Genomic DNA, 24,978 nt, shown 5'->3' with positions numbered 1-24,978 from the left:
GGTTCAGAATTGTGTAAAAATTGCTTTAGATATGAACTAAATTAAACCGACAGTTCAACCGATGCAGGTTTTTAAAAACTGGTTCAACTAATATTTAATTAAATGGTAGGATGGATTTGTATTTAAGTTTAAGGTTAGATCGTCATATTATTATATTAATTTTTAATAATATTATTATTTATTATGTCATCCGGTTCGACCACCGATCAAACCGTGAATATCTCATTCTTCCGGTTCATTTTTACTGTCCGATTTTCACAATTTAGATCAACACCTAATAAATAAAAAAATATATTAAAATATATAATATATTAAAATGCTTAATTTTGCTTATTTCTTATGTGTTAATCTAATTTGGATTTCAGTTCTATTAATATTTCAATTTCCTCTTAGTGTTGATTTCGTCCTACACAATGTGCGACATAATAAGCTTCGCTTTCTTTGAATTTCTATTAACATCACTTCATGAGGCAATTGCAGATGTAGATTTTGCACTAATGATCAGTGCTTATTTTGTTTAGAAGGTGAAGTTAGGGTGAAATTATTCTGTGTGTTCACCGGATGTCTTTTGAAAGCGAATCAGGATGTGTCTTGTCACTTTTTTGCTGTATACCGATGTTGTGTACTGCATGACCGAGTGCTCGGTACGGAGCACCCAGGTAATGTGACGCTCTGGTATTGGTCTTTGCACCTGTTCGGTGTCCGGACACAATAATTACTCCAATATTTGATACGATCTGAAAATTCGATCCAAACTCGATCTGAAATTTTTGGGACCTGGTCAACCCGAACCCGAACCCGAACCAGGCCGGGTTCGGTTTAGGGATTTCGACTCATTTGCAAAACCGGGTCGGATTCGAGTTGACCCGAAAACCCGAAATCAATCCAATTTGACACATTTTTAATTGATTTAGGAGATTTTTAAAATATTGTTATGAAATAAGTAAATACTATTTTCAAAAAATGATATATCATGTTGTCCAAACTGAATTAAGCTTAATTTTTTTAATTGATTGAAGAATCTTACCTTAATTTGATTTAGGTTTAAATAAATCGAATTAAATTAAATTTTTTTTAGTAAAACATACACGAAGCGGGTCGGGTTCGGCTTGACCCAGTCCCGAAGTGAGTCGGGTTCAGGTCTAAAAAACTGACCCGTTTGCAAAAACGGGTTGGGTTTAGATCGGATGGAACAGTGCCACATCAGTTCCGGGTTGAACCCGAACCCAACCTGTGACCCGATTTTGATAGCGCTAGCTAATATTGGTTATCTCAGTTATTTCTTTAGACGTATCTATATATAAATTGTTTATAATAATTATCAGCTAGAGATTTATATTCAGCAGAATACAAAAATTCCACAAAACTCTCATCATTATAATATAAAAATGTAAGGGAGTTTAAGGATCATCATTAGGGTGATGAACAAATAAACTATTCAGGCTAAGCTATCAGTGAAATAAAGAAAACACATTTCCTCTATTAAACTTCTTATTGTAATATGAAAATATAATGGAATTTAAGGATCATAGTAATTTAATGTTGCTAATAAATAAATAAATAAATAAAAATAAAAAATAGTGATTTGGTGTTGCTATTGTAGAGGCACAGAACCCCAATGATATGATGGAATAAACTGGCATCCTTGGTTACATGGCTCTAGAGGTGGAGAAATTATTCCGTGCGGAGACTGGATGCAGAACGTCATCCGAATATCAACCAAATTGCGCCACGTCAGCGGTATCGAGCAGCAATACCGAGCCACAGTACTGGGCGGTACCGAGCAGTATCTAGCCGCCGTACCGAGCGCAGAGGTGACGTGGCACATTCTGGTTGATCTCCGGAAGACGTTCGGTGTCTGCACAGAATAATTAATCCCAGAGGGGAGTAGTTTATTATATTTGTTCTCCAAGCTTCTCCATATTAGCCTATCCTTGATTTCAACTCTTTTAGATTTAAGGAGTAATTGATGAAATTTCTATTGTGTAGATCTTTGATGGAAAGTCTTGTTGAAATCTCATATGTTGTTGTTAGGCAGGTTAGTCTTCCAAAATTTTCTACTAAATATTTCCATTCACACAAAGCACTTCATAAGAAATTTCTATCAGACTATAATGTCATATTTCTAATAAAAATTTAAGTTTTTCTTCTAAATATGAATGGATTGTTTTTATTACATTGTTAGTGCTACTTAGAAAAAAAAAATATGTGTTTTATAATATTGAATTGTAAAATTATGTTAATAGATTTTCTCTATCATGATTTTAACATAAATATCTAATTTTTCATTAATGTAATTAAAATTATAATTGCTTATACTGATAAATTTAATATTTTTTGGGTTTTTAACAATAATAATATAATTCTAATATTCAAAATATGAAATTTTTAAAATATTATTCACTTGCATTTAAGGCACGTGCAATAAAACTAGCCTTTAAAAGGAACATGTTATCTATATGATTTATTAAGAAGACGCAATCACAAATTATCGTAATCACAAATTATTTTGAAAATGATCAAAAAACAAATTTAAATCAAGATTTTCCAAAAAAACACTCAGAAATATGATCAATCTCTCTCTCTCTCTCTCTCTCTCTCTCTCTCTCTCTCTCTATATATATATATATAAATATAATCGAAAGCATTTTAAGTCTCCCTCTTGATCTCCTCTCTCTCTCTCTCTCTCTCTCTCTCTCTCTCTCTCTCTCTCTCTCTTCATCCTCCTTATCTTTCATATCTACTAAGTTTACCCAAGAGGTACTAAAGAGACCAAACCAAGCCCTTGTGGCTTACAACAATCAACATCAAGCACTTGTAACCATTAGAGGTCATGGGAAACTAATGTGATGAAATCAATTTAACATAGGCAACCATAGGAGAAAGAGAGAGACCATGACTTGGTTGGTTGTGATGAGGGGAAAAAGAGAAATCATTAAAGCCATTACAATTCATAACTTTTTATATAGGAGGTCCTCCTCATGAAGCTAAATAATACTAATAACTATAAAGATAATATAATGCAAACCGATAAAAGCAACTACATATGGATTAATTTTCAAGCAACACAACTTCATCATTCTGCTAAGTGATAAAAAAATTTATAAATAGTGAAAGGTGGAGATCACAAAGGAGATAAAAGTGACATTATTTAGAGAGCTAGGCATATATCTCTATGGGACCCTACAAGTAATAATACGGGAGATAATGAAGTTCAAAGATTATTTGACAAAAACAAATGTTAATATGCTCAACTAAAAGCATAAATACAATGCATTCACCCAAAAAGTAAGATTATAGTAACAATTGAGGATTGCACTTATATCAAAGATGTAATAGATATTGCCAAATCCTTCATCTATTGTAATTTTTTGTATTTAGTAGAAAGACAATTTTCTGTATTTTGTCATATGTGTAATTTTGTTATATATGCATAATAATATTTTGTACAATTTTTGTGGTATGTAAGGATAGAAGAAGAAACTAAGTTGAGAAGAAGACAAAAAAATTCAAGCTTAATTGGGGTGGTCGACCATACCATATCAATTTTACTTACAAAGGTGCAAGAATGCTTAGAAACTTATTGTAATCGGATTAAGTAAGTCAAGAGGTAGCCAAAAAGGAATCAACAAATCTTCATTGCCAACAAAATATCCAGTTCACTCCACTCCACTCCACTCGAAATAAGGGGTCATCCTCACTCTTTCTCCAACCAACTCAATCACTCTTGAAACATCAAAACAACTCCCTCCTTTAAGGAAGTTTGAATCTTCAAATGAATCTTAAAGACGTATGTAAAAATATGTTGTCATAATTATCATAAACAACTAATATGAATTTGAATGTACTTTGGAAGTGTTTGACAAAACTTCTTCCTCTTAGAAAGTGGTAGCTGAGAGACTCCTTTGATGATGAATATTATTTTTACAATTTTTTATCGTAGTTTTCAAATAAAATCATCCATATGTTTTTACTACATCTCTTCTATTGTCCCATGGCCAAGTCTAAGTTTTGCATCCAATTTACCACTCTAAGCCCCTTGGAAAATTATGACAAACTCTAGATCTCAGCTACAAACATCCTTAAACAATTTTCAAGCTTTTCTAACATTAAGAAATCCACTATCTTGCAAACATAATTTTCCAAGTCCAAAAATAACCTGCCAATAGGATTATACTCTTATATGATTAACGCTAGCCAACCCATCACAACAGTAAACTCTACCGTATTCAACCCTAGGGTTTCTAAGGGATATTAAACAACTCCTAAAATAAGTTCAAGGTCATGTAAGATCTAAGTCCACGATTACATCAGTTGAGTAGAAAGTTAAGAGTAGGTAGTGGGTTAGAGTGATGGGAGGGTTTATAAGGGTAGGAGTTGGATGTGGAATTTAGTGGGATAATTGGATGGGTTGGAGTAGGAAATTATAAGAATGAGCAAATGTGTGTTTTAAAATGATTGAGAGGTTGGGGTGGATGAGATTTAAGGTGCAAGGTTATTTAAAGTGGCCTTGAAACTAATGAAAATAACGTCAAATCATTATTAAATACAGTTATTAAATGAAGAATTACATTTTGCATGGATATTACTCTACTCCACATGCTTTGCATTATATTTGAGGCTTAATGCAGAATATTCTTTAGTAATTGCTTTTGTTGCTTGTTTGTAAAATGGAAAAGGTCGATTACCTCTCCACAAGTTGAGTGTTCAAGGCTTGACAATTAATGTATCTCTAAGTTGGTGGAAATTTGACATTGATAAAGTTTTAGTGAAAATATTTGCATTTTGATCATGTGTAAATATGTTGTACGATGATTTTCTTGAATCGTGTGTTCATGAAAAAAGGTTGTATTCAATTTCTACATGTTTGGTTCTTAAATGAAACATAGGATTATTAGAAATTGTCATTATAGAGATGTTATCACATTAGAGAGGTTTGGATTGAGGGATATATGTATATATGTTAAGGTTTGCATGAATCTCCTTACTAGATGATGTCCATTACACCAACTGCAAGGGTGAAAAACTCTGCTTCAGTTGAAGATCACATTGTAGTTGGTTGCTTTTTGTCTGGCAATAAGATTAATTTAGTCCACAATAAGAATAAAAGAATGTAGTTGATTTTTTATCGATAGGATTTCGTCCTAATCTATGTTTGAGTTATTAGTGTAAGATCCCCTTTTTTATTGGTATATCAAAGTGAGTAGTTTCTTTGATGTATCACATTAGACATTTTAAGAGATGAAAGTGATAATTCAAGCAACAGTGTATTGATTGGCAATGTTGAGTGATAATAAAGGAAATGTCTTATGATGGTAAGATAGTGTATGGATCCAATTAGTTGTTTATGAAAGGTTGGGTTTTCAAAATTCTGTTTTGGAGGTAATGTAGAAGTGTTGTTTGGAGAGAATCAAATTAGAAGCAAACTTGCAATCATCAATTCTAGATTTTTGGAGAAGCTACTATGCATCTTGTTCTTCATGTAGAAATAGACCAAGTGAGGATCAGAGTGTTACTTGAATGTCTAAAAAGTGTGTGACTTTTCTAGCTATTTAATATTGAAAGCTAATTTGATTTTCTATAGATAATATTTTAAGATTGAGTCACTAGTTCCTATTAGTAAGGTATCAACCAAATAGATCAATAAATAAAGTTGAATCAAGTTTTTGCTATATATGAAAAGAGAAGAGTTAAAAGAGCTAAATATGAAGCCTTGTTGCAATAGAAAGTTCAAAAAGGTGGAAAACCATTATTGTGGTGCATACTTGAGTTATAAATTGCTTTGTGAAGGCGACTAACATAGTGATAAAAATGAGGATCTTCAAAACCTTGGGGTTGTTTCATGAAGTTCATTTTAGTTAGTTGGCAATGAAGGAAATTATTAGATATATCTAGTTGGAAAAAAAACTCAATTATAAGTAGTAGAGTGAGGAGAATACAAATATAATCTATCCAACACTCTGATTTGAAGCCTAGTGCAACAAAGTGTGCTTGTTTCTTGCAATCAAGCCATCAAAATGAAGTTTCATATTGAAAGTCCAGTAGTAACCTAGAACATTATGAGTGGATGATGGAGGCATTAGAGTCCAAGTGCCTTATTTCTGAAGAATATGATATTCATGATACATAACTTATCTCCAATATAGTTCCTTAATAGTTTGTGTGAAATAGGTTAGGTTGAATGAACATACGATGAATCAATTTTAGGGAAGTACTAAAGAGAGATATGTGGTGAGCTAGTAAGAGTTATTGTAGGGGATGTGTATGAAGATGTGATTATGGATACTTCTGAGTGCTACGAAAAAATTTGTAACATGAAGTGGGTATTAAGAGCCCGTGTGGTGACATGTTGACAACATAATTGGTTGGAGGTGAACAATCCATTTTAGCACAAGGGTAAGAGATTTCATAAAAAACGTGACATTATATCACTATTTTGTAGCATAAAAAATATGACTACGTAATTGATTGAGGCTTGTGTATTCTATGAATCTAATTGGCGAGATTGTTTCTTTGTTGCATGGTAATAAGTAGAGGTCATCCAAACATCATACATCCAAACATCATATAAGTTTGGATGATATGTTTTAGCATTCATTTGTAGTAAATAATTTTAGCACTTGTGATCTCCAAGTAAACTATTCAGTAGACAAAGAAGTAACTGTTGAAGAGAGATCTTTGAATAATAAACAGACAGCAGGAACTGCTACTATAGTTTAAGGCTTCATTTGAGACGATTTTTTTACTGCTTCTTGAATCAACTTTTTAGTACAAAATTTTTTATTTTTATATTAAAAAACTGCTTCAAGAAGCAATAAAAACGCCATCCCAAACGAAGCCTAAATGAACCTAGAAGGATTTTCAACAGATCTATTGAAGAGTTAATGGTGCTAAAAAGGCTTCGAATAAAGAATCCATTATGCTACAAAATAGAAATAATTAATAAATTAAAGAGAATTATGTTGAATCTCTTAGTGTGAACCCCATATAAGATGGCATATGCAGAATTAAAGCTTTGTTTGGGATAGCTTTCTTACTGCTTTCTAAATAACATTTTAGTACAAAAATTTCTTATATTGAAAATTTGCTTTAAAAATTAATAAGAAAGTTATCCCAAACAAAGCCTAAAAGTAGACAACAATCTTGAAAAGTAATTCTTCTGTGTGTTGAATTAAATCCAAGTTTCTTGCTTGGTGTATTATCAACCAAACACTTTGCATAATTGAAAATACATCGAGTAACAAATTTGGACGCATAATTGATTCAAAGCTATTGTGGGCATATATTTTTGCTTATGAAAAAGTCGTACAACAAATTTCTCATAGCTACGATATTCTAGCATATTTTATTGTTAAAATTTGCTTATCACCATAAAACTCCCTAAAAATAACAGAAAATAATAGCCAAATAGATCTACGACAACTTTTTGAAAAACAATATTACGAAAAAATTATCCCAAAAATGAAAGTTTCATAAAACAACACACCCTTCATAAAACAACTATTACAAATGGGTTTATTACAATTTTGAAACACAAATTAGAGAGCATCAAGAAGGAACACACTCTTTAAATAATATCATCCAATGCTATCCTCAATAGTGGCTAGCCATGAGCAAATAGAGGAAAGAGAATTAGTGCTAAAAGGGCTACTTGATATGGCTAATGCATTAGTACTTCAATTTTTATCGATTAAGAAAGGAACTAGCTAGAAATAAAATAATATGAATGTGCAAGACAATTTTGTTCTCTCAAGTTAAAAGCTGTTCATATCTACACTTTGGTATGACCCCTCAAATAACTTAGCTGGTTTTTATGCCCACTTAAAGAACAACAAGTACCTACAACCTTCATTGCTACAGAAAATCTAATTGAACAACAAGGAGTGCACATTGAGTGCTACAGGAACATGCCAAAACCTGTCTTAATGAAATTATAGGCATGTAAGAAGACGAATTAACAAGCTGGATTTCGAAGTTTAATGGAGGAAAATGCTTTTGAGGAAACCGTGTCGACCAGAAAAGCTCCATACAATTCATCAGTGAGAGGAATTTAGTTTGAATATAGTCACAACACTGCCTGCTGTATTTTCAGTTCTGCAACAGGGGGAGAAATTGATTTACTTCAGAGAAATGAAAACTATTAGCAGGTTGGAACTCCTAATCGTCACTTAAGGCTTCGTTTGAGACAGCTTTCTTACTACTTCTTGAAGAGGCTTTTTAGTTCATAAAAACTTGCTTCAAGAAACAGTAGGAAAGCCGTCCCAAATGAAACCTAAATTTGCATAATTAACATAACAGGATAGCAGAGCCAGGTTTGAGCTAACAATATCTAAGTGGATATCTAAGGTTCGAATCTAGGCAAAAAAAAAGAAAAAAAAAAGTTCATTCCCATCAAAGACAATGTTGCAAAGCATGAGGAGATTCCAATTCAGCCCCAACTAAATATTGCAGCAGAAAAATGGCTGGCACTTATATTAATAAAGATCACAAGGAACCACTCTGAAAGTAAAATTCAACGTGAACTCATTAAAAAAACAGACAATTGCAAACATTTATGAGATGTAAGGTAAATGAGTTGCGAGTTATTATAAAACAAGGATATCATTTTTTTAAAGAAAATTCTACATACCAAATTTCTTTGAGAGGTTATTTGATTCAATGCTACTTAAATAATAGCATTACTCATTAAGCAATGTTATCTATCAAATACATTGTGTTTGATTCAGCGTTTTCTAAAAAATAAAATGTTATCCAGAAAGATTTGTAATGATTTTGATATTTCCTTACCAAGTCATTTATTTTAGCAATTAGATAAATTGACATATAGATGTCATCAGATTAAGTCAAATCTAGATGTCATTAAAAAAAAACATAAATATCATTTATGAAATTTTTATATAAAGATATCACTTATCAGTAATCCGAACAACTGACATACCTTATAATTTGACATCACATAGCAGATGTCTGCAAACTAAACATCCTTTAAATTTCATACTTGGGCGAAAACAACAACAACATCAAGCCTTTGTCCCACTAAGTGGGGTCAGCTACATGAATCCTTTTTTGCCATTGTGTCCGGTTAAAAGTCAAATTCTCATTTAAATCTAATAAAGAAAGATCATTTCTAATAATTTCTAACCAAGTCTTTTTTAGGTCTACCTCTATCTTTCTTAACATAAGTCGAATCTAATACCACAACTTTCCTAACCGGGTCATCAGAAGGCCTCCGTTTAATGTGACCAAGTCTTTTTAGGTCTACCTCTACTTGGGCGAAAACAAAGAAGAAATATTTTTCTCCAATTTTTTTCTTCATAAATCTAAGGCTAGTTTTATGCACTAACGGAGACCGAAAAGCAAGTTTTAAATCTAAGAGAATTATAATAAAAACTAGCCAAATACAACAAAGACAATAAAGGCAAGCAGATTAAAAAAAATTAAAAAAATATTCACGCAAAACTAAAAATTTAATCCCACATTTTTTATCACCTCTTGCGCTCAATTCAATCAAACATGATGAGAATAACGTCTAACTATTACAACATCTCATGAACTAGGTTCGAAATGCCTTGAGCATGATTGTAGTAGTTTAAGGATCATGCATTTGTGAAATAGACTATGTTGACGATTCTGAAGCATAAAAAACACTAAAGAAAGCACCTCCCTCTAGTAACTCGATCAATATCGGCCAAAACATTGAACAAGGAATGCAACGTCATACAAAGTCACTCAAATGTTGCCCGTTCATAAAAGGGATTGCACAGATGCATTCGGGACATCAAAATTACCCGTTAAAAGGAATTTCTTATCGATGACATGAATGTGAAAAGAAAATTTATCTGCACGCAAGGTGATGACATGCAGCTCAAGATGTGCAAATAATGAAAAATGCATGGAGAATTGATGTAATTAAAATAAAATTTTTAATTTGAAAAAATTAATTATTATGATTATTATTATTAAAATTACATTTAATTTATAATATATAATAAATAATTACTCTCTATATATAATTAAAAAAATCATTAAAATAAAATTGAAATCTTTCAAAACCCAGAAATTTCGCTTCTCACCATATACTCCTTCCATCAATATTATGCAGTCCCATCAGACATGTCCGTCACATGATGTCCCCTCAGTCATCATTTCAAATTTCGTTTTGCTAAAAACCTAAGTCTTAAAATCACATTTCTTCTTTTTCCTATCATATACTCCCTCATATCTTTGTCAGCTTCAACCTGCCTTCTCCATGTAGAAATACAACCCCCTTTCCTCCCTCTTTGCTCTAAACAAAGAGCCCTCGTCAAGCTTCCCTCTCTCTCGCAACGCTCAAGACTTAACTTGCAAACTTCTCCAATCACCTTATGATATGAGTTTTGGTTTCCCATTGGCACAAGCCGTTATGATTAATTATGCATCCTGATAATAAGAGAGAACTTTTGATTAATGCTAGTCATTAAATAAGTCGCAATAATTACCTAGCGTATAGTAGTAACAATTTTATGGTTTGAATTTAGTTTTGAATTTTGGAGTTCATGATTTGAAATTCATCACCATAAACTTAGAGTGAGTGATGGGGGAATGATGAGAGGTCCGATCAATATCCCATGGTTTCATCATCCCAGACTGTCATAGTCCCTAGTTTACTTAGTAAGAGGAGGTAGTCGACCCACCAGACAGAAGGAACCTTATCGGCAACTATAGGTTGCTTTGTCCAAGAATACCTAGTAAAATTGGAGTGGATGTTTGCCTAAGATGGTGAATTTAAGTCAACCTTACCTAATAGATGACTTTATATCTTGTTAAGCGTGCCTTATAATTCATTACTTCAGGCGCATTTAATCATGAGGGAACGTACAAGCTTTGACTAGGACTGTAATATAGTGGTGTCATTTTATGGCAAAATCACTGAATTTTGAGGGCACGTGCCACGTCCCTGCTGACAAGAAATCAATTGAGAATGAATTGTAGTAATACATTCAACAAACATCTGCACTGTGTAAGCTGAAGTTATTCTTCAATTCATCATCATTGTCAAACCTTTATGAAATGTGGATGAATTTTAGTTATAAATTTTTTTGTGATTAAATTTTCATTTAAATGTTTAGAATTTGATAGATATTGGATTTTGAAATTTTAATAAGCTTTGAGAATTGACTATGGTTGAGATTTACATTCAACACGATTATCGTTGGGGTAGTTTTGCAATCACTTTAAAAGATTTGAATTTCCATTAAGGTTCATGGGTATTCTGAAAGGCATGGTGCCCACCGATTGAGATTTTCTATCAATACGATCATCATCAAGGTAATTTTATTGTCACTTTAAATATATTTGTATTTTGCATTAGAATTTGAGTATTTTGAAAGGTAGGGTCCCCTCGGGTATATATTTTCTGTCAACACGATCATCATCACAGTGTTTGAGCACTTTTAACAAATCTGCGAAGCGTTCTCAGATCTCGCATTTAGGAGCTTGATATAAAGATTGAAGCACATGCAGAATATATTTTAGCTTATTTGCTTAATGAACTTAACACATTGATTAATGCTTATATGCATATGCATAATGTATTTTGCTTTTTTGCACTTGCCTAATCCGTTTGTATTTACCTACGCATAATACATTTGCCTCCTGATCAATATGCTGACACAATACATTAATACTTGCATTTCTTAAGATCATAGATAGCGAGCAATCATTTGGAAGGAAAACATGCTAGCGATTGATGAGTTAAATGTTTCCTAGTAATGCCTTCATATATTAGATTTTAATACCTTAGTTGCCTGTGACTTGTAATATCGATCACCTCTCATTCTCGCTTTAACTGGCAACATTCTTCTTGCTACAAAATTTTCACTTCCCCTACATGCTTGCTTCTGCACAAAACTTCCGATAACAAACTCCTCGTGACCCCTTAGCTTCACATCAATTTTATTGTCGTACTTTTCCTCAGCATGCTTTACATCATATCCCGAATCTTACAATGTCATAACTTTTATTCTACTTCTCCAATGATCATCCTCCAATCATATGCACTATATTGATACATATGATCTATTTGCACTCCTATCATATCATTGATTCTTAATGTTTTCCTAGCCATCACTGTCTTTATTTACTATAGTCATTATAAACTTTATGATCTGTTTAAACTTTTGAAATATTCCTAAAAAAATCTTCTTTATATTCCAAAAAAAGAGATATTCATAAATGTTTAAATTTTGGTGAAGGAGAGACTTGGCTTACTTATCTTTCATCACTTCATATCATTGTTTATATTCTCAGTGACGATGAGTTAGACATTCCATTAAAATCATCGAGTTGACACTGTTGCTAAAAATGCTAGTTATATAATATAGGAATATTACTTTTGAAATATTTGAATATTTAGAATCTTTCCAAATTTATTTTAATTTTACTAGATTTAGATGTTGGGATTATCTTCATTTTTTAATTAGAAATAGGTTTTTGTTAATTATATTTATATTTAAATCCAAAATAGGTTGATTTAGTATCATCATGATCATGGGACTTCGCAAAGGACGAGTATTTTGACCCAAGATTAGAATTAATAAATTATTCCATTCATCATATTGTTTTTCAAAATTCAAAATGTTTTATTTAATGAAGTGGATATCATATGCCATTCAAAATTTCGGCAGTCTCCCGACATGTCAACCCCCCCCCCCATCTAGGAGGTGTTGAATAGGCACTTGTCTTTCAATCTTCTCAACTGGATAAAAGATACGATGACACGAGGTCTTCGTATAATTAATCTCCTAGCCGGATCAAAAGATATGATGGCACATGTCTTTTTTAGTTTTTCTCCCAACTGGATCAAAGATACAACGATGGGTCATAGACACCAATTACTTAAGAAAGCAAGACATAAAAGAAATTTATACATTTTATTTTAGTGCTGAAAGAGTGATGCTGAAGGTGATGAATCAATCAAGTCAGATGAGGCATTGGGTCAGGTCGGTTGGTTTTGTCAAGCGATAGAGTGAAGACGAAGGAGAGAGAGCTTGGGACAAGCTGTTGGGTTTGTCGGGTCAGACAGGTAAAAGAGGTTAAGCGAGAGGGCTCGACTAGGCTTTTTTTGTGTGCGGCTGAGGGAGATGAGGGAGTGGGTCTGAAGTCATGCTCGTGTGGCCATGAACTGGACGAAAGGGCTGGTCGGCTTGGTTTCTGATAGGAGGAAGTGCTTGCAAAAATTTAGGAAAAACCTTGGCTGAAATTTGATTTTAGCGATTTCAGAAAAACAACAATAAGAAAATCGGGAACAGAACATACAAGAACATATTTTTATTGAAATTTTAATGAAAGAAAAGATAAGATACAAGTGGATCTTCAATTGGAAAGCAAGATCTGGCTCTCCCAAATCTCTAGCCGTCGGCCAAAGCTCAAACACCCTAATAACAATCTAATTTCAGTAAACAACACATACCCCTAACTCTAGGAAAAACCTCTAACTTAAAGCAAACAATAAACGACAAATACCAAATATAGCCCTCCCCCAATTCCCTACCCAATCGGTTTTATTTCCTTAATTATTTTCCTCCCAAATCAGCCCTCAAATCAACACTCAAATATGCCTTCTTTAGTTAGGAATATTCTTAATGAATCCCCTCCAAATCAGCCCCAAAATTTGCCTTACTTAATTCAGAAGTATTTCTTAATTAATCCCTTCCAAATCAGACCCAAGAGCCAGTCCAGGAAAGGACTGACAGGATCGGTCAAGGAGGGGCTCGATCTAACAATACCCCCTTCCAAAGATCAACCTTGCCCGTAAGGTGAAAAAATGACTCCCTCCTCAATTTTCTCGTCATCACAACGGTGAGAACCTGAAGAGTTTGATCCTTACACATGTGCCCTGGTGTATACATCTCACATCTGAAACACAACCCCTTTGCCTTTTCTTGCAGCCCGTTTCTGTGAGTTCTTGAAAGTTTTCCCAGGTCTTCCTCCTACAACCTTCCCCTTTGGAGTTTCCCTAGAAGTATCCGGTGTTGGCTCCTTGGATGCCAAAAAAGTTGTAATCATCCTATATGAATCTACTAACTGTTACCTCCAACCCCTCCCTCCAGGTGCCTATGATCATCCAGTAACTAGGCACTCAATATCATCTCCCAAATCATGAGATCTCATCACTCTAATTGACGCCCAAATATCTGGTTTGAGTATTTTCATAAAGTTCCCCTCCAGTACAATCACCGGAAACCAGTCCAATTGGGTGGCTAGGTGCTCAAACTGCTCACGGTACTCCACCAATGTCCTTCTGTGTTAGAGCAAAGAACTACTCATAAAAATCCCCTCTCATGCTAGTTCGAAAACATTCAACAAGCAATCTTTAAACTTTCTCCAGGTCCATATGGGTCACCTCATATCCCTCCATTGGGACCATGCCAACGCCTTCCACTCCAAGCACATCCCGGCAGTCATCAATCTCTCCTCCGCCAATCTATTGACGACAAAGTGCCTTTTCACCCTGCATATCCACCCATGTGCATCATCTCCCTCAAAAATAGGCATCTTCAGCTTCTTCACCCTCGAAACTCCTCTGTTCCCCCTATTTCCTCCATAATTTCCCATTCCTCAAGGAGGCGGTTCCCTCGAGGTCTCCCAATATTGACGACAAAGTACCTTTTCACCCTGCATATCCACCCATGTGCATCATCTCCCTCAAAAATAGGCATCTTCAGCTTCTTCACCCTCGAAACTCCTCTGTTCCCCCTATTTCCTCCATAATTTCCCATTCCTCAAGGAGGTGGTTCCCCCGAGGTCTCCCAGTCATCCATTCTATGCTCATACCCAAACCTTTCATCAAATTCCCACCATCTCCTTTCAAATTCAGCACCCATTGGATTATAATCAGCCATTCTCCTTTCAAATTCAACGCCCTTTTGATCATAATCAGCACCTTCCCTTTCAAATTCCACCCCTCTCAAATTCAACAATTATTTTTTCATGCATGACTCCTCATGCCTCTCACCATATCCTCTACTCAACTCCTCCTTAGGAATAGGCTCTAGAGAAAGCATTCTGTAATATCCTCAAATTCAAGTAAAGGAAAATAATTTTATTTGAATTATCTCTTATTATAACAGTTAAATTATTGTTAATTAAATGCTATTAGATAAATTATTAATTATGAATAGGTGCTTGTATTGGATGAGAAGTTTGACAATCAATATAGTGGTGGGCCCCGCTCTCCTTTCTTCTGTTTGGAAACCACACAAGCCAGTGGCAATTTCACGCAAGCAGGAAGAGAAGCACGACACAGTGCAAGCTAAGGAAGTTCGACACAGTGCTGCATTGAAGTGTTCGGAACAATGCTGCAGTGAGAAGTTCGGCACAATGCAGGCTTAAGGAATTCGACAGTGCTAAGTGATGTATAGGGAAGTTTGGCAGTGCAGCTGAGGAAAGTACGGCAACAGTGATGGAGGGGAGAAGGATCGGCATAGTGTTTAAAGTGTTCGGCATAGTGCAGGTAAAGATTATAACATAGGTCTTAGTTTTGTTGTATGATGGAGTTTAATTGATGTTAAAGAGAGTTTTTCTTTAAGTGTGGGGTTATATTCAATAGAGGAAATAACAGAGAAAGGGTGAAGAAAACAAAAAAGATACTGACTGTTGCCTTGTTCAAAACAGTGCTAAGAAAAAGCGGAAAGTTCGGGTAAGTGAAATTGTCAATGTTTTAAAAATCGGACAGGACCGGCCGGTTCAGCCGTGAACCGGTCTCAAGACCGGTCCAGTTCAGTCTTAAAACCGCCTCTGCATTGAACCGGAATATAATCAAAGAGATTTTAAAATAATTATTTTACTTAATTATGTAAATTTTATGTTTCCATGTTTTTTTTTTTAGTTTAATATTTTATCTCAAACTTTGAATGATAACATTATTATTATGTTAATTTTATTAAATTTTAATAATATTTATTATTTATTATGTCATCCGGTTTGACCCCGGTTAGACCGGTCGAACCGTGAACCTCTTTTTCTTCCGGTTCGTTGTTCGGACCGATTTTCACAATCTTGAAAATTGTGATTAAATGCACCATGTGTACCAAGGAATTCATTGAGTATATTGATAAGATTGGCTGATTATTGCAGTAGGAATTGAGAGTGGAATTTCAGTAAAGAAATTCCAGTTAAAGATAATAATAGAGAATTGAAGGAAAAGAATAAATTGAAGTGAGCGGTTTTGGTTTTATTCAGTTGTTTAATAAAAAGTCCAAACATTAATAAGATTTTAAAGAAAATATAATTAATTGTATTTTTTTAGGATTCATAGATATATGCAAAAAAGGAGGTTTTGAGATATTTTACCATAGGAAAAGATTACGAAGTGTAGAATTGGTTGAGAAAGTTCGTTAAGGAGGTACGCAATGCAAGTTAATTTAAAAATACATATTGTTATTTTAAGTAGACTTGTACAATAGCATTTAAGGGAAATTCAAGGAAATAATTATAAAAAGGGAAAGATGATATGAATGCCCGTTCACAACCAAGTACTTATATATGAATAACCACATGCAAATTCGAATGATTCAGATTTAAAATAAAATGTAATAGGATCATTTAAAGATTTTGCTAGTTGGTAACATTTTAAAAATAAGCACAAATCCTTAGATGTGGCATACACTTTCTCTTCATGCAAATAGTATAACATCTATGTTGTGATGAAAATATGCAACCATATAATACACGTATGACTATGAATATGTGAAGTTTATTGAATATCAAATTAGTAAATATCGACTATAAAATGATATGAAACTTACAATTGCAGGTGGGGCAAAATGATCCCTATGTATGATACCTGCAATTGTATGTGGGGCAAAAGGGACCTCAAATATGATATATACATAGCAGGTGAGGCAAAAGAGACCCCTAAAGAGACAAAATGAACATATATGTAGTTCAATGACGATAATGTCAGGATTACCTAGGCTCCATTGAACATTTTCATGAAAGTATAATCAAATCTTTAGAAGACTAATATTAATATTATGTACAAACTTTAAAAAAATTAAAGATTAATCCTAAATATGATTTTATGATGTTTTGCAAATAATGGTAAGTTTATTAAATATGATTTCAATGTTATGATTTCTTATAATATTGCATTTAAATTGTTATTTAATTTACATAACTTTATGAGACTCATAGCTCACCAGTTATTTTATACTGAATGTTATTACAGGAAAATGTAAAGAGAAAGTGGTGACCGATTAGACAAGTGTTGGAAACTTTAGCTTTATATTTAGAAGTGTTTATGATGTCTTCTTATAAGGTATGTAAGATGTTAAATGTGATGAAACATTATGTCTTCCTTAGTGGCACTGTAACTATTGTGTGGTGTAATTGAAATTATTAAATGCTTTCGTACATCCATTAGATGTAATTGTCTGTGGATGTTTTATGCAACTATTAAAATGATATAAAGTATCATATATTGAGAATGAATGTAATGTTATTATGTGGCTTTCTATGTTACTGGTAAGAGGTATCGTGAGATTTTACATATTCTCTCTTCTCCCTCCAGAATCTTCACCTCCTGATATTCTCTTCACCTTATCGGATTAGGATTTTCCCCACTTCCTTGATTGCTGGTGACTTCCCTCACCTCAGCTAACACTATTTTGGGTTTTCCCTCAAGCAACTTTAGCATCACCAAGATGAAAATTTTTTCATCAATCTTTCCCGTGGACGGCTGAATTTTGACTTTTAAAATCTGAGAGTTGAGTTAGGATATCAGAAATTTTAGATTTCAATTGTCTGATTTCACCTTCCAATACTTCTACCTTTCTTCCTATCATAGATACTCGGGTTTAGGCTCCACTAGCATAAAACAACAACTTTGATATGAATCTGACCTCCAAATAGCAAAAAACAACAAGATTCGAGAGCAAACGCAGCCGAAATCAGCGAGGAATACTTCTATTTCAGCCTAGGAAACTACTATGATACCAATTTGATAGGAAGTGTTTGCAGTAATTTAGGAAAAGCCTTGGCTGAAATCTGATTTCAGCCATTTTAGAAAACCAACGAGAAGTAAAAAAAAAAAGAATAGAACACTAGGATAGTACCCCTTGATTTTAGCTTGTGTAAGTAAGCTTAAAGCATTCTACTTCCTTCAAATAGCCTACCCTCTTTTGCAACACAAACCTAATCATATCTTCTTAGCTTTCCGCCAAGGCATTTACATCAACAAACCTAGTGTTCTCCCTCCATAACCCAAAAATCTAATCATATATAGACCAGTGATTGGCCAGTCCTATAAACCTTTATGTTAACCAAACAACCTCTCCAATTTCTCTCTCCATCTCTCCAATATCATCACAAGAGAAACCTTCCACCCCAACAAAATAACTACACTTCGTTTTTTGCCATCATGGCATCTCGTATTTTTTTCATCTTTATTAGCATTATCCCAACAAATAATTTCTTAAGTTAAAGTAACCAAATAAGGATAAGAAGGTTTATACAGAGAAAGTAAAGACCAAATACTGGCATGTTACATATGATTTAATGCTATTAAGCATGAGACCCAGCTCCCATGGGCACCTAGGCAAGGCGAGGCAAGGCCATAATACCTTAAACACATCCAAGACAATCTCCGTTATCAAGGCATTGTACAGGAAAGCAACATTCCTTAAGGACCCAAGAAATAGGTGAACATCTTATCTTAACTAGAGTGATGGGTGATAATACATCAAACAACATAAATGAATTATTTTTTTATGATAGTTTAGAGTGATGGGTGATGATACATCAAACAACAAAGAAAATTGAGGACAAAAAAGATGAATCCAATAAGATACAAAAAGAGATGGGTGGCTACAATATAGAGATGGAGAGAGCATATAGATGATGACGAATGTGGAATAAATTATTGTAAGATAAAAGAATACATAATCCTAAGTTAGATGAATGATAAGAAAAAGAGTTTCAAGATCCAAAGCAGTAAAAATTGAGGACAAAAAAGATGAATCCAATAAGATACTAGAAGTTATGGGTGGCTACAATATAGTGATGGAGAGAGCATATGAATGATGAAGAATGTGGAATAAATAGTTGTAAAGATTATATAATCCTAAGCTAGAAATCAAAATTATACTTATTTAAGGTAATCTAATAAGATAATCGAAGTTGGAATGAACGGCACTTGATATTTGTTTTTTCACCCACTATATTTTAATGTGATGATTGTCATTTATGCCCTTTAAAATTATCCCGCATAAAATTATTTCATGAATTGGTATAATTATTTATTTTTTAATGGCCTACTTTAATTGAAAAAGTGCATAGGTTAGTCTCAAGTATAAAGGGCATTGGAATAAATTTCTCTAAGATTACCTAATACTTTTGACAGTATTGATGTCATAGATCAAGAAATAAATACTCCACCTACTTGTCATGACTTGGTGTAGAATGACTTTCCACAATATCACCATAGTGTGGAGCCAGATCCTCGGGCTCAGAGTCATAACTCTCGCCATCCCAAAGTTTGCATGTTGGCCTCTGATCCATATCCACCTCTTCCTGCATCAATTTACATTTTTAGTTCATTATAAAATGCCTAATGCTGATAAACTAATTGTTTTAACTTCAATATTATTAGAAATTACCTCTTCAGGAGACTCTGTCTTTGGTGGTCTATCCTGGAATGGAACACTAGGAGAATGTTGTAGCCTTGAAAGGTGCTCCAATAGCACATTTCTGCATAAGCAAGTCAAGAACAGGTTAAAAAATAAAAAATAAAAAATAAAAAGTCAAGAACAGGTTATTGAAAGAATTTGTTACTAACACAATTTCCTATGGACATGTGCATGGTGCATAATTACCAAGTATAGACAACAGTGATGAAGTTTGTAACCCTTCAAATTCTCAAGGGGGTGGAGTGAGGTTAGGTCATGGCACATCTAGAAGTCAAACAAGCCACCCTCGGTGATTTCTTTTATTTTTTTTATTTCAGCAACTCGAAAACAAATATTGAAACCCCCTTACAACAATAAGACATTTTCTTTCCTTGAACCTTTTGTTTCTCTGAGGTAATTGATTAAATTTACACCAACTTTTACATGAGAATTTGATAGAAAGTGGATACAATTTCTTCAAAATCAACGAACAGCAAAAAAAAATTAGGAAGAAGAATACACCAAAATTTTTTTTATTGCAAGATACATGAAAGAAAATAGCAAGATACAATTGGATCTTCAATTATAGAGGAAGATCTAGCTCTCCAAAATCCCTAGCCGGCAGCTAAAGCCCTCACAACTTAAGAAATTCTAATTTCAACCTCAAAACAAAATCCTAAAATCACCCTATTGTTAGCCTTAAATAGGCTCCCCTAATTCCCTTCCAAATCAACCCCCTCTCCTTAAATAATTATTTACCATATTTGAATTCAAATTAGATCTCTTGCCCTAAATAATTCTCTCCCAATCATAATTAAAATTTTCCAAAATAATTCCACTTTGATTAAGAACATTCCTAAACAACTCCCTCTTAATTACAAAACTTCCTAAATCCCTCCCAATCAAATTGGCAAGTCCATCAATACTCCCCTTCCAAAAACCCACCTTGTCCGTAAGCACCTGAAGAATTCGGTCCTTACACCTGTGCCTTGTTGTATACCTCTTCTTACATCTAAAACATAGCCCCTTTGCCATCTTTTCTTGCAACTCAGCTTTTGTGAGCTTCTTGAAGTTTTCCTCAGGTCTCCTTAAAAATACCCAGTGTCAGCTCCTTGGATGCTAAAAAGGTGGTGTTCATCCTTTGCAAACCTCCTGAGTTGCTGCCTCCAGCTCCTCTCTCTAGATGCCTCTGATCCTTTGCTAACTGGGCTTGCTTCATAGCCTCTCCCAAATCATGGGGCCTCATCACCCTAACTACCGCCCGAATCTTTGGCCTGAGCCCTTTCATAAAATTTCCCTCTAGTATAGTCTCCGGAAGTCAGACCAGTCAGCTGGCGAGGTGCTCAAACTGCTCAAAGTACTTCACCAATGTCCCCTCCTAGGTCAGGGCGAAGAATTGCTCATAGAAGTCCTCTCCCCTGCTGGTTTAGAAATGTTCCAATAAGCAGTCCTTAAACTCCCTCCCAGTTTGTATGGGTCGCCTTGTATCCCTCCACTGGTACTCTTCTACAGATGATTTTTGAAATGCTCGATAGAAAGGGTTTTCAATTTCGCACTGTACATGGTGGTCATTTAAATGAAGCGAACGAGATTCCCGATCACTCCTTTCCATAAGCTGCTAACCAAGATTGTGCAAATCTTTCATAACTAATTCTTAGCTTTGGCGATATTGGTTTCTCCTAGGAGGCATCTTAACTTAGGGCTCTGATATCAAAATTTAACACCGGTTGAATAGAAATAAAGAAGGGCTAGACACCTTATAACATAGAACAAAATTGTTGACTATCAATCCAAGTAGGGAAATTTAAAAAAAAAAAGAACAAGATTACACAAAGCTAGCAAACTTTACAATCACCAAAATTAGACCAACAATCTGCTGCCCTTCCACGAATTAGGTAAAATCAGCCTCACTGGAGTTTTCCCAAGGCCCTCCGGCACTTCTATATCGGTAGCCCACCTTTAGGTGGTTGATCCAATATCTTTAACCTACCACGATCCTTCTTGTATCCAAAATCATGGATAGAGAGAGGTGGAGGATTAGATGGAAAAACCTACAGTGACCTGATAAATGCTTCTTGCACTTCAAATAACTCCTTACTCCAACAACCTATGTCTTTGGATTTCTTCGATTCTTGTTGTCACCTTGCTGCTCTCAACCCAATGAAATTCTGCAGAAACTTTCATGGACAATGTCTTAAGGTAGGATGGACTAAAAATAGCTGTTGATGGCAAGGTCAGCAAGGGTTTTTCAAGGTAAGATTGCTGGATAGCCACGCCCAGAAGGATTTCACAATGGACTGGGCCGAAACACCCCTCGCCAATGAGTCAGAACCACTATCTTGCCATTTAAGATTGATGGATGGCCACTCTTAGAAGGTTTCATGGTGGACTGAGCTGGAAACAACCCTCTCGGTGGCAAGGTACAGTTCCAGCCTTGCCCACAAGACTACTGGAAACTCACTCCTGGAAGGGTCTTGATGGAGAACTAGGCTGAAATGGATCTCAGTGGCAAGGTACAGCAGCTGTTTTGCCCTGCAAGAAGGCTAGACACCGCCGACAGGTGATACATGATTTGGTTGTTGACGATGGTGGAATCCTAGACCCCGCTATAACCGCTTTCTTCCTCTACTCTCTAATTTTAGGGGAAATACACCCCAATGACAAAATTTCCTACCCTTTTTTTTTTTGAGAGTAAACTGAATTATTTTCTAAAAAATCTCTTCTCTCCCAAATAACATGAGGTATTTATACAAAACCACAAGACACAAGAAATAACAAATTACTACACTATTTTATAAAGAAAAAAGGACAATAAAGACATGAAACAAACACAAATTAAGAAAAAATAACAGACCTAACTACTAAGGAGATTTAAAAGCTAAAATAAAACACTGCTATCACTTTTGCATCTCTCTCTACCTGTTCTTATTATCTGTTAATAGATCTGTATATAGATTACAAGTCTCACTTTGCAAAACATTCTCGTAAGATGCACAAATACTTTGAATTTTAAGGGCATGCAATGTCTAAAATTTGTCAAACACAAACATGATGGAGATTTGGCACCAACACATGCAGAACAAAGCAATGGCATGTGCACTAATAAAATAAAGGAAAAATTAAGCAAATGTCATTTGAAACTTAGTTATCTACAAAACTAATATCCAAAGAAAGAAAATTAATTATCAAAATTATGCTCTTAAAAAAAAATTGAAGATCAAATAGGGCAACTCGATAGGTTGATTAATTATAAAGAAATGGAAGAACAAAATCATAATATCCAACTTAGAAGTGGGAAAGATTAATGAGATCCTTACAAATATAAAGATTTTCATAAAAAGGATGATAGTGAAGTTGAGCAAAAAAAAAAATCTTCAACAAAATAACCTGAACTTATAAAAGAACCTGAACGAGTAATTAGGAGATTTGAAGGGAGGCCACCACCACCTTTTCCTCAGAAATTGATCAAACAAAATCTAGATAAGCAATTCTCAATATTTTTTAAAAAATGTTTAAAAAATTAACTATTAATATATCTTTCTCATTGAAAATTTAATGAAAACAAAAAAGTTTGGGTTAGGATCTTATTCCATTGTTTATGATTTGAGTTAGTGGTGTCAATTTCGGGTCACAGGTCGGATTCGGGTCGAACCCGAAATTGACCCGACACTATTCAGGTCAACCCGAACCCGACCCGTTTTTGCAAACGGGTCAGTTTTTCGGACCTGAACCCGACCGGCTTCGAGCCGGGTCAACCCAACACGACCCGAATGATCCGGGACCATGAAAAAATTGCTAGTTTTCAGGTCAAAAAACGGGTCAAACTCCTCTTTTCAGGCCAAAAATAGGTCGAAAAAGGGTCAATCTGGGGTTTCCGGGTCAAAAACGGGTCAATTTCGGGTCAAAGGGTTAACCCAAACCTGACCTGATTTTTAAAATGGGTCGAATTGTTGAACCCGAACACAACCCATTTCAGGTCCGGGTTGACCCTAACCCAAAATTTTTGAGTCGAGTTCGAGTCGGATTTTCGGGTCATGTCAAATATTGACACCCCTAATTTGAGTGCTCGTGTTGTAAATGCTAGTAGTTGAATACAAGTTTTATAAACAACCAAATTTTGAGTGCTACAAAAGAAATTGCCCATAAATAATACTTAGCATAGCATAATTACTTTTCATATAACTTATATGAAAATTATCATATGTTATTTAGGAACATATTTGCATCTTGATTCAAGTGCCTCTATTTAGACACCTATTTCTCAAAAAGCCATTTTTTCCTAACTAAAACAATATGACATGTAGAAAGGACAACTTCAGATCCTAAAAAAAATTCACCATCGTTTCACTTGGAGCCCACAACAAAAACAACAAGAAGGAAATAATATGCTCTCTCTCCACATGTGAATAATTTGAAAAAAAAAATCTAATATGGATAATTGGTAATGGAAGTTGGAAAGTTGAACCATCAAAATATCTTACATGTCTTGGTACACTTGAAATGAGAAAAATATATATTTGATAAAGCTTACTACACCATTCATTGGGCACTAGTTGATTGAAACTCATTCCATATAGCTCCTATCCAAGCATGCATCTTTTTAGAATTAATCAAAGTCCCATTGAAAATCCTAAGTCTAAATAGGGCTTCCATAGAGTTAAGTTAGATCTGATAATCCATTCGAACAACCAACATTCACGAGGATCATTGAATCATTTTCAAGGTCTAAGGAGTCGTGCAAATACCAAAAGACAATCCTTTACCAAGTCAAAGGAATCATGCAAACATCAAATCAATGATATGAAAACAATAAAAAAAAAACTAGAAGAAACATGCATTAACAACTTTGTCTCTCAAAGTTCTGACATGATTCATCCTTATGAAGGAATGGCTAGTTTTTAATAATGGTGAGCTAAGCCCAAATCACTTGAATCGAACACCTACTTCACCAATGTAGACTAACGAACATCATTCAAAAGAATCGTTTTGTAGGAAAGAATTCATCAGAGTCTGTGTGCCAGCTTGTTGGTAATTTTGGGCAGGACTGTGTGCAATGAATGTAGATTAACGGACATCATTCAAAAGAACAACTTTGTGTGCCTAATGTTGTTTGAAGAATGAAATCATTCATCCACTGATGTGATCCTAATTATCATTAAATTAGATAAATATGATTAATTTGCAAGAGTAATTTTTAATCATCCTTATAATTAGTGTTAAGAAGGATGGTTAGTTGTTCAGTTAGTCTTACAAGTTTATAAATAACCTCAATTGGGCAGTAGGAACCATGATGAAAATAGTGAAATTATTCCTTCTTGTATCTTGTTTTGTT

The 24,978-nt window shown here is 34.3% G+C and overlaps 1 protein-coding gene across 1 annotated transcript in view; it reads right to left on the bottom strand.

The window, feature by feature from the left end:
• Positions 1 to 7,668: 7,668 nt before the first annotated feature.
• LOC110113780 (histone deacetylase 6) overlaps positions 7,669 to 24,978 on the bottom strand; it is a 34,880-nt gene continuing 17,570 nt past the window's right edge. The window contains exons 4-6 of the mRNA XM_020846470.2: positions 19,638 to 19,728; positions 19,421 to 19,551; positions 7,669 to 8,094 (exon numbers count right to left, since the gene is read on the bottom strand). Coding sequence (XP_020702129.1) covers positions 8,037 to 8,094; positions 19,421 to 19,551; positions 19,638 to 19,728 — 280 coding nt within the window. The 3' untranslated portion in view covers positions 7,669 to 8,036. The remainder of the gene's footprint in view (positions 8,095 to 19,420; positions 19,552 to 19,637; positions 19,729 to 24,978) is intronic.

Source organism: Dendrobium catenatum, unplaced genomic scaffold, assembly GCF_001605985.2.
Source record: "Dendrobium catenatum unplaced genomic scaffold, ASM160598v2 fragScaff_scaffold_1117, whole genome shotgun sequence".
NCBI lineage: Eukaryota > Viridiplantae > Streptophyta > Magnoliopsida > Asparagales > Orchidaceae > Dendrobium > Dendrobium catenatum.
This window is presented reverse-complemented; position numbering and strand designations above follow the sequence as displayed.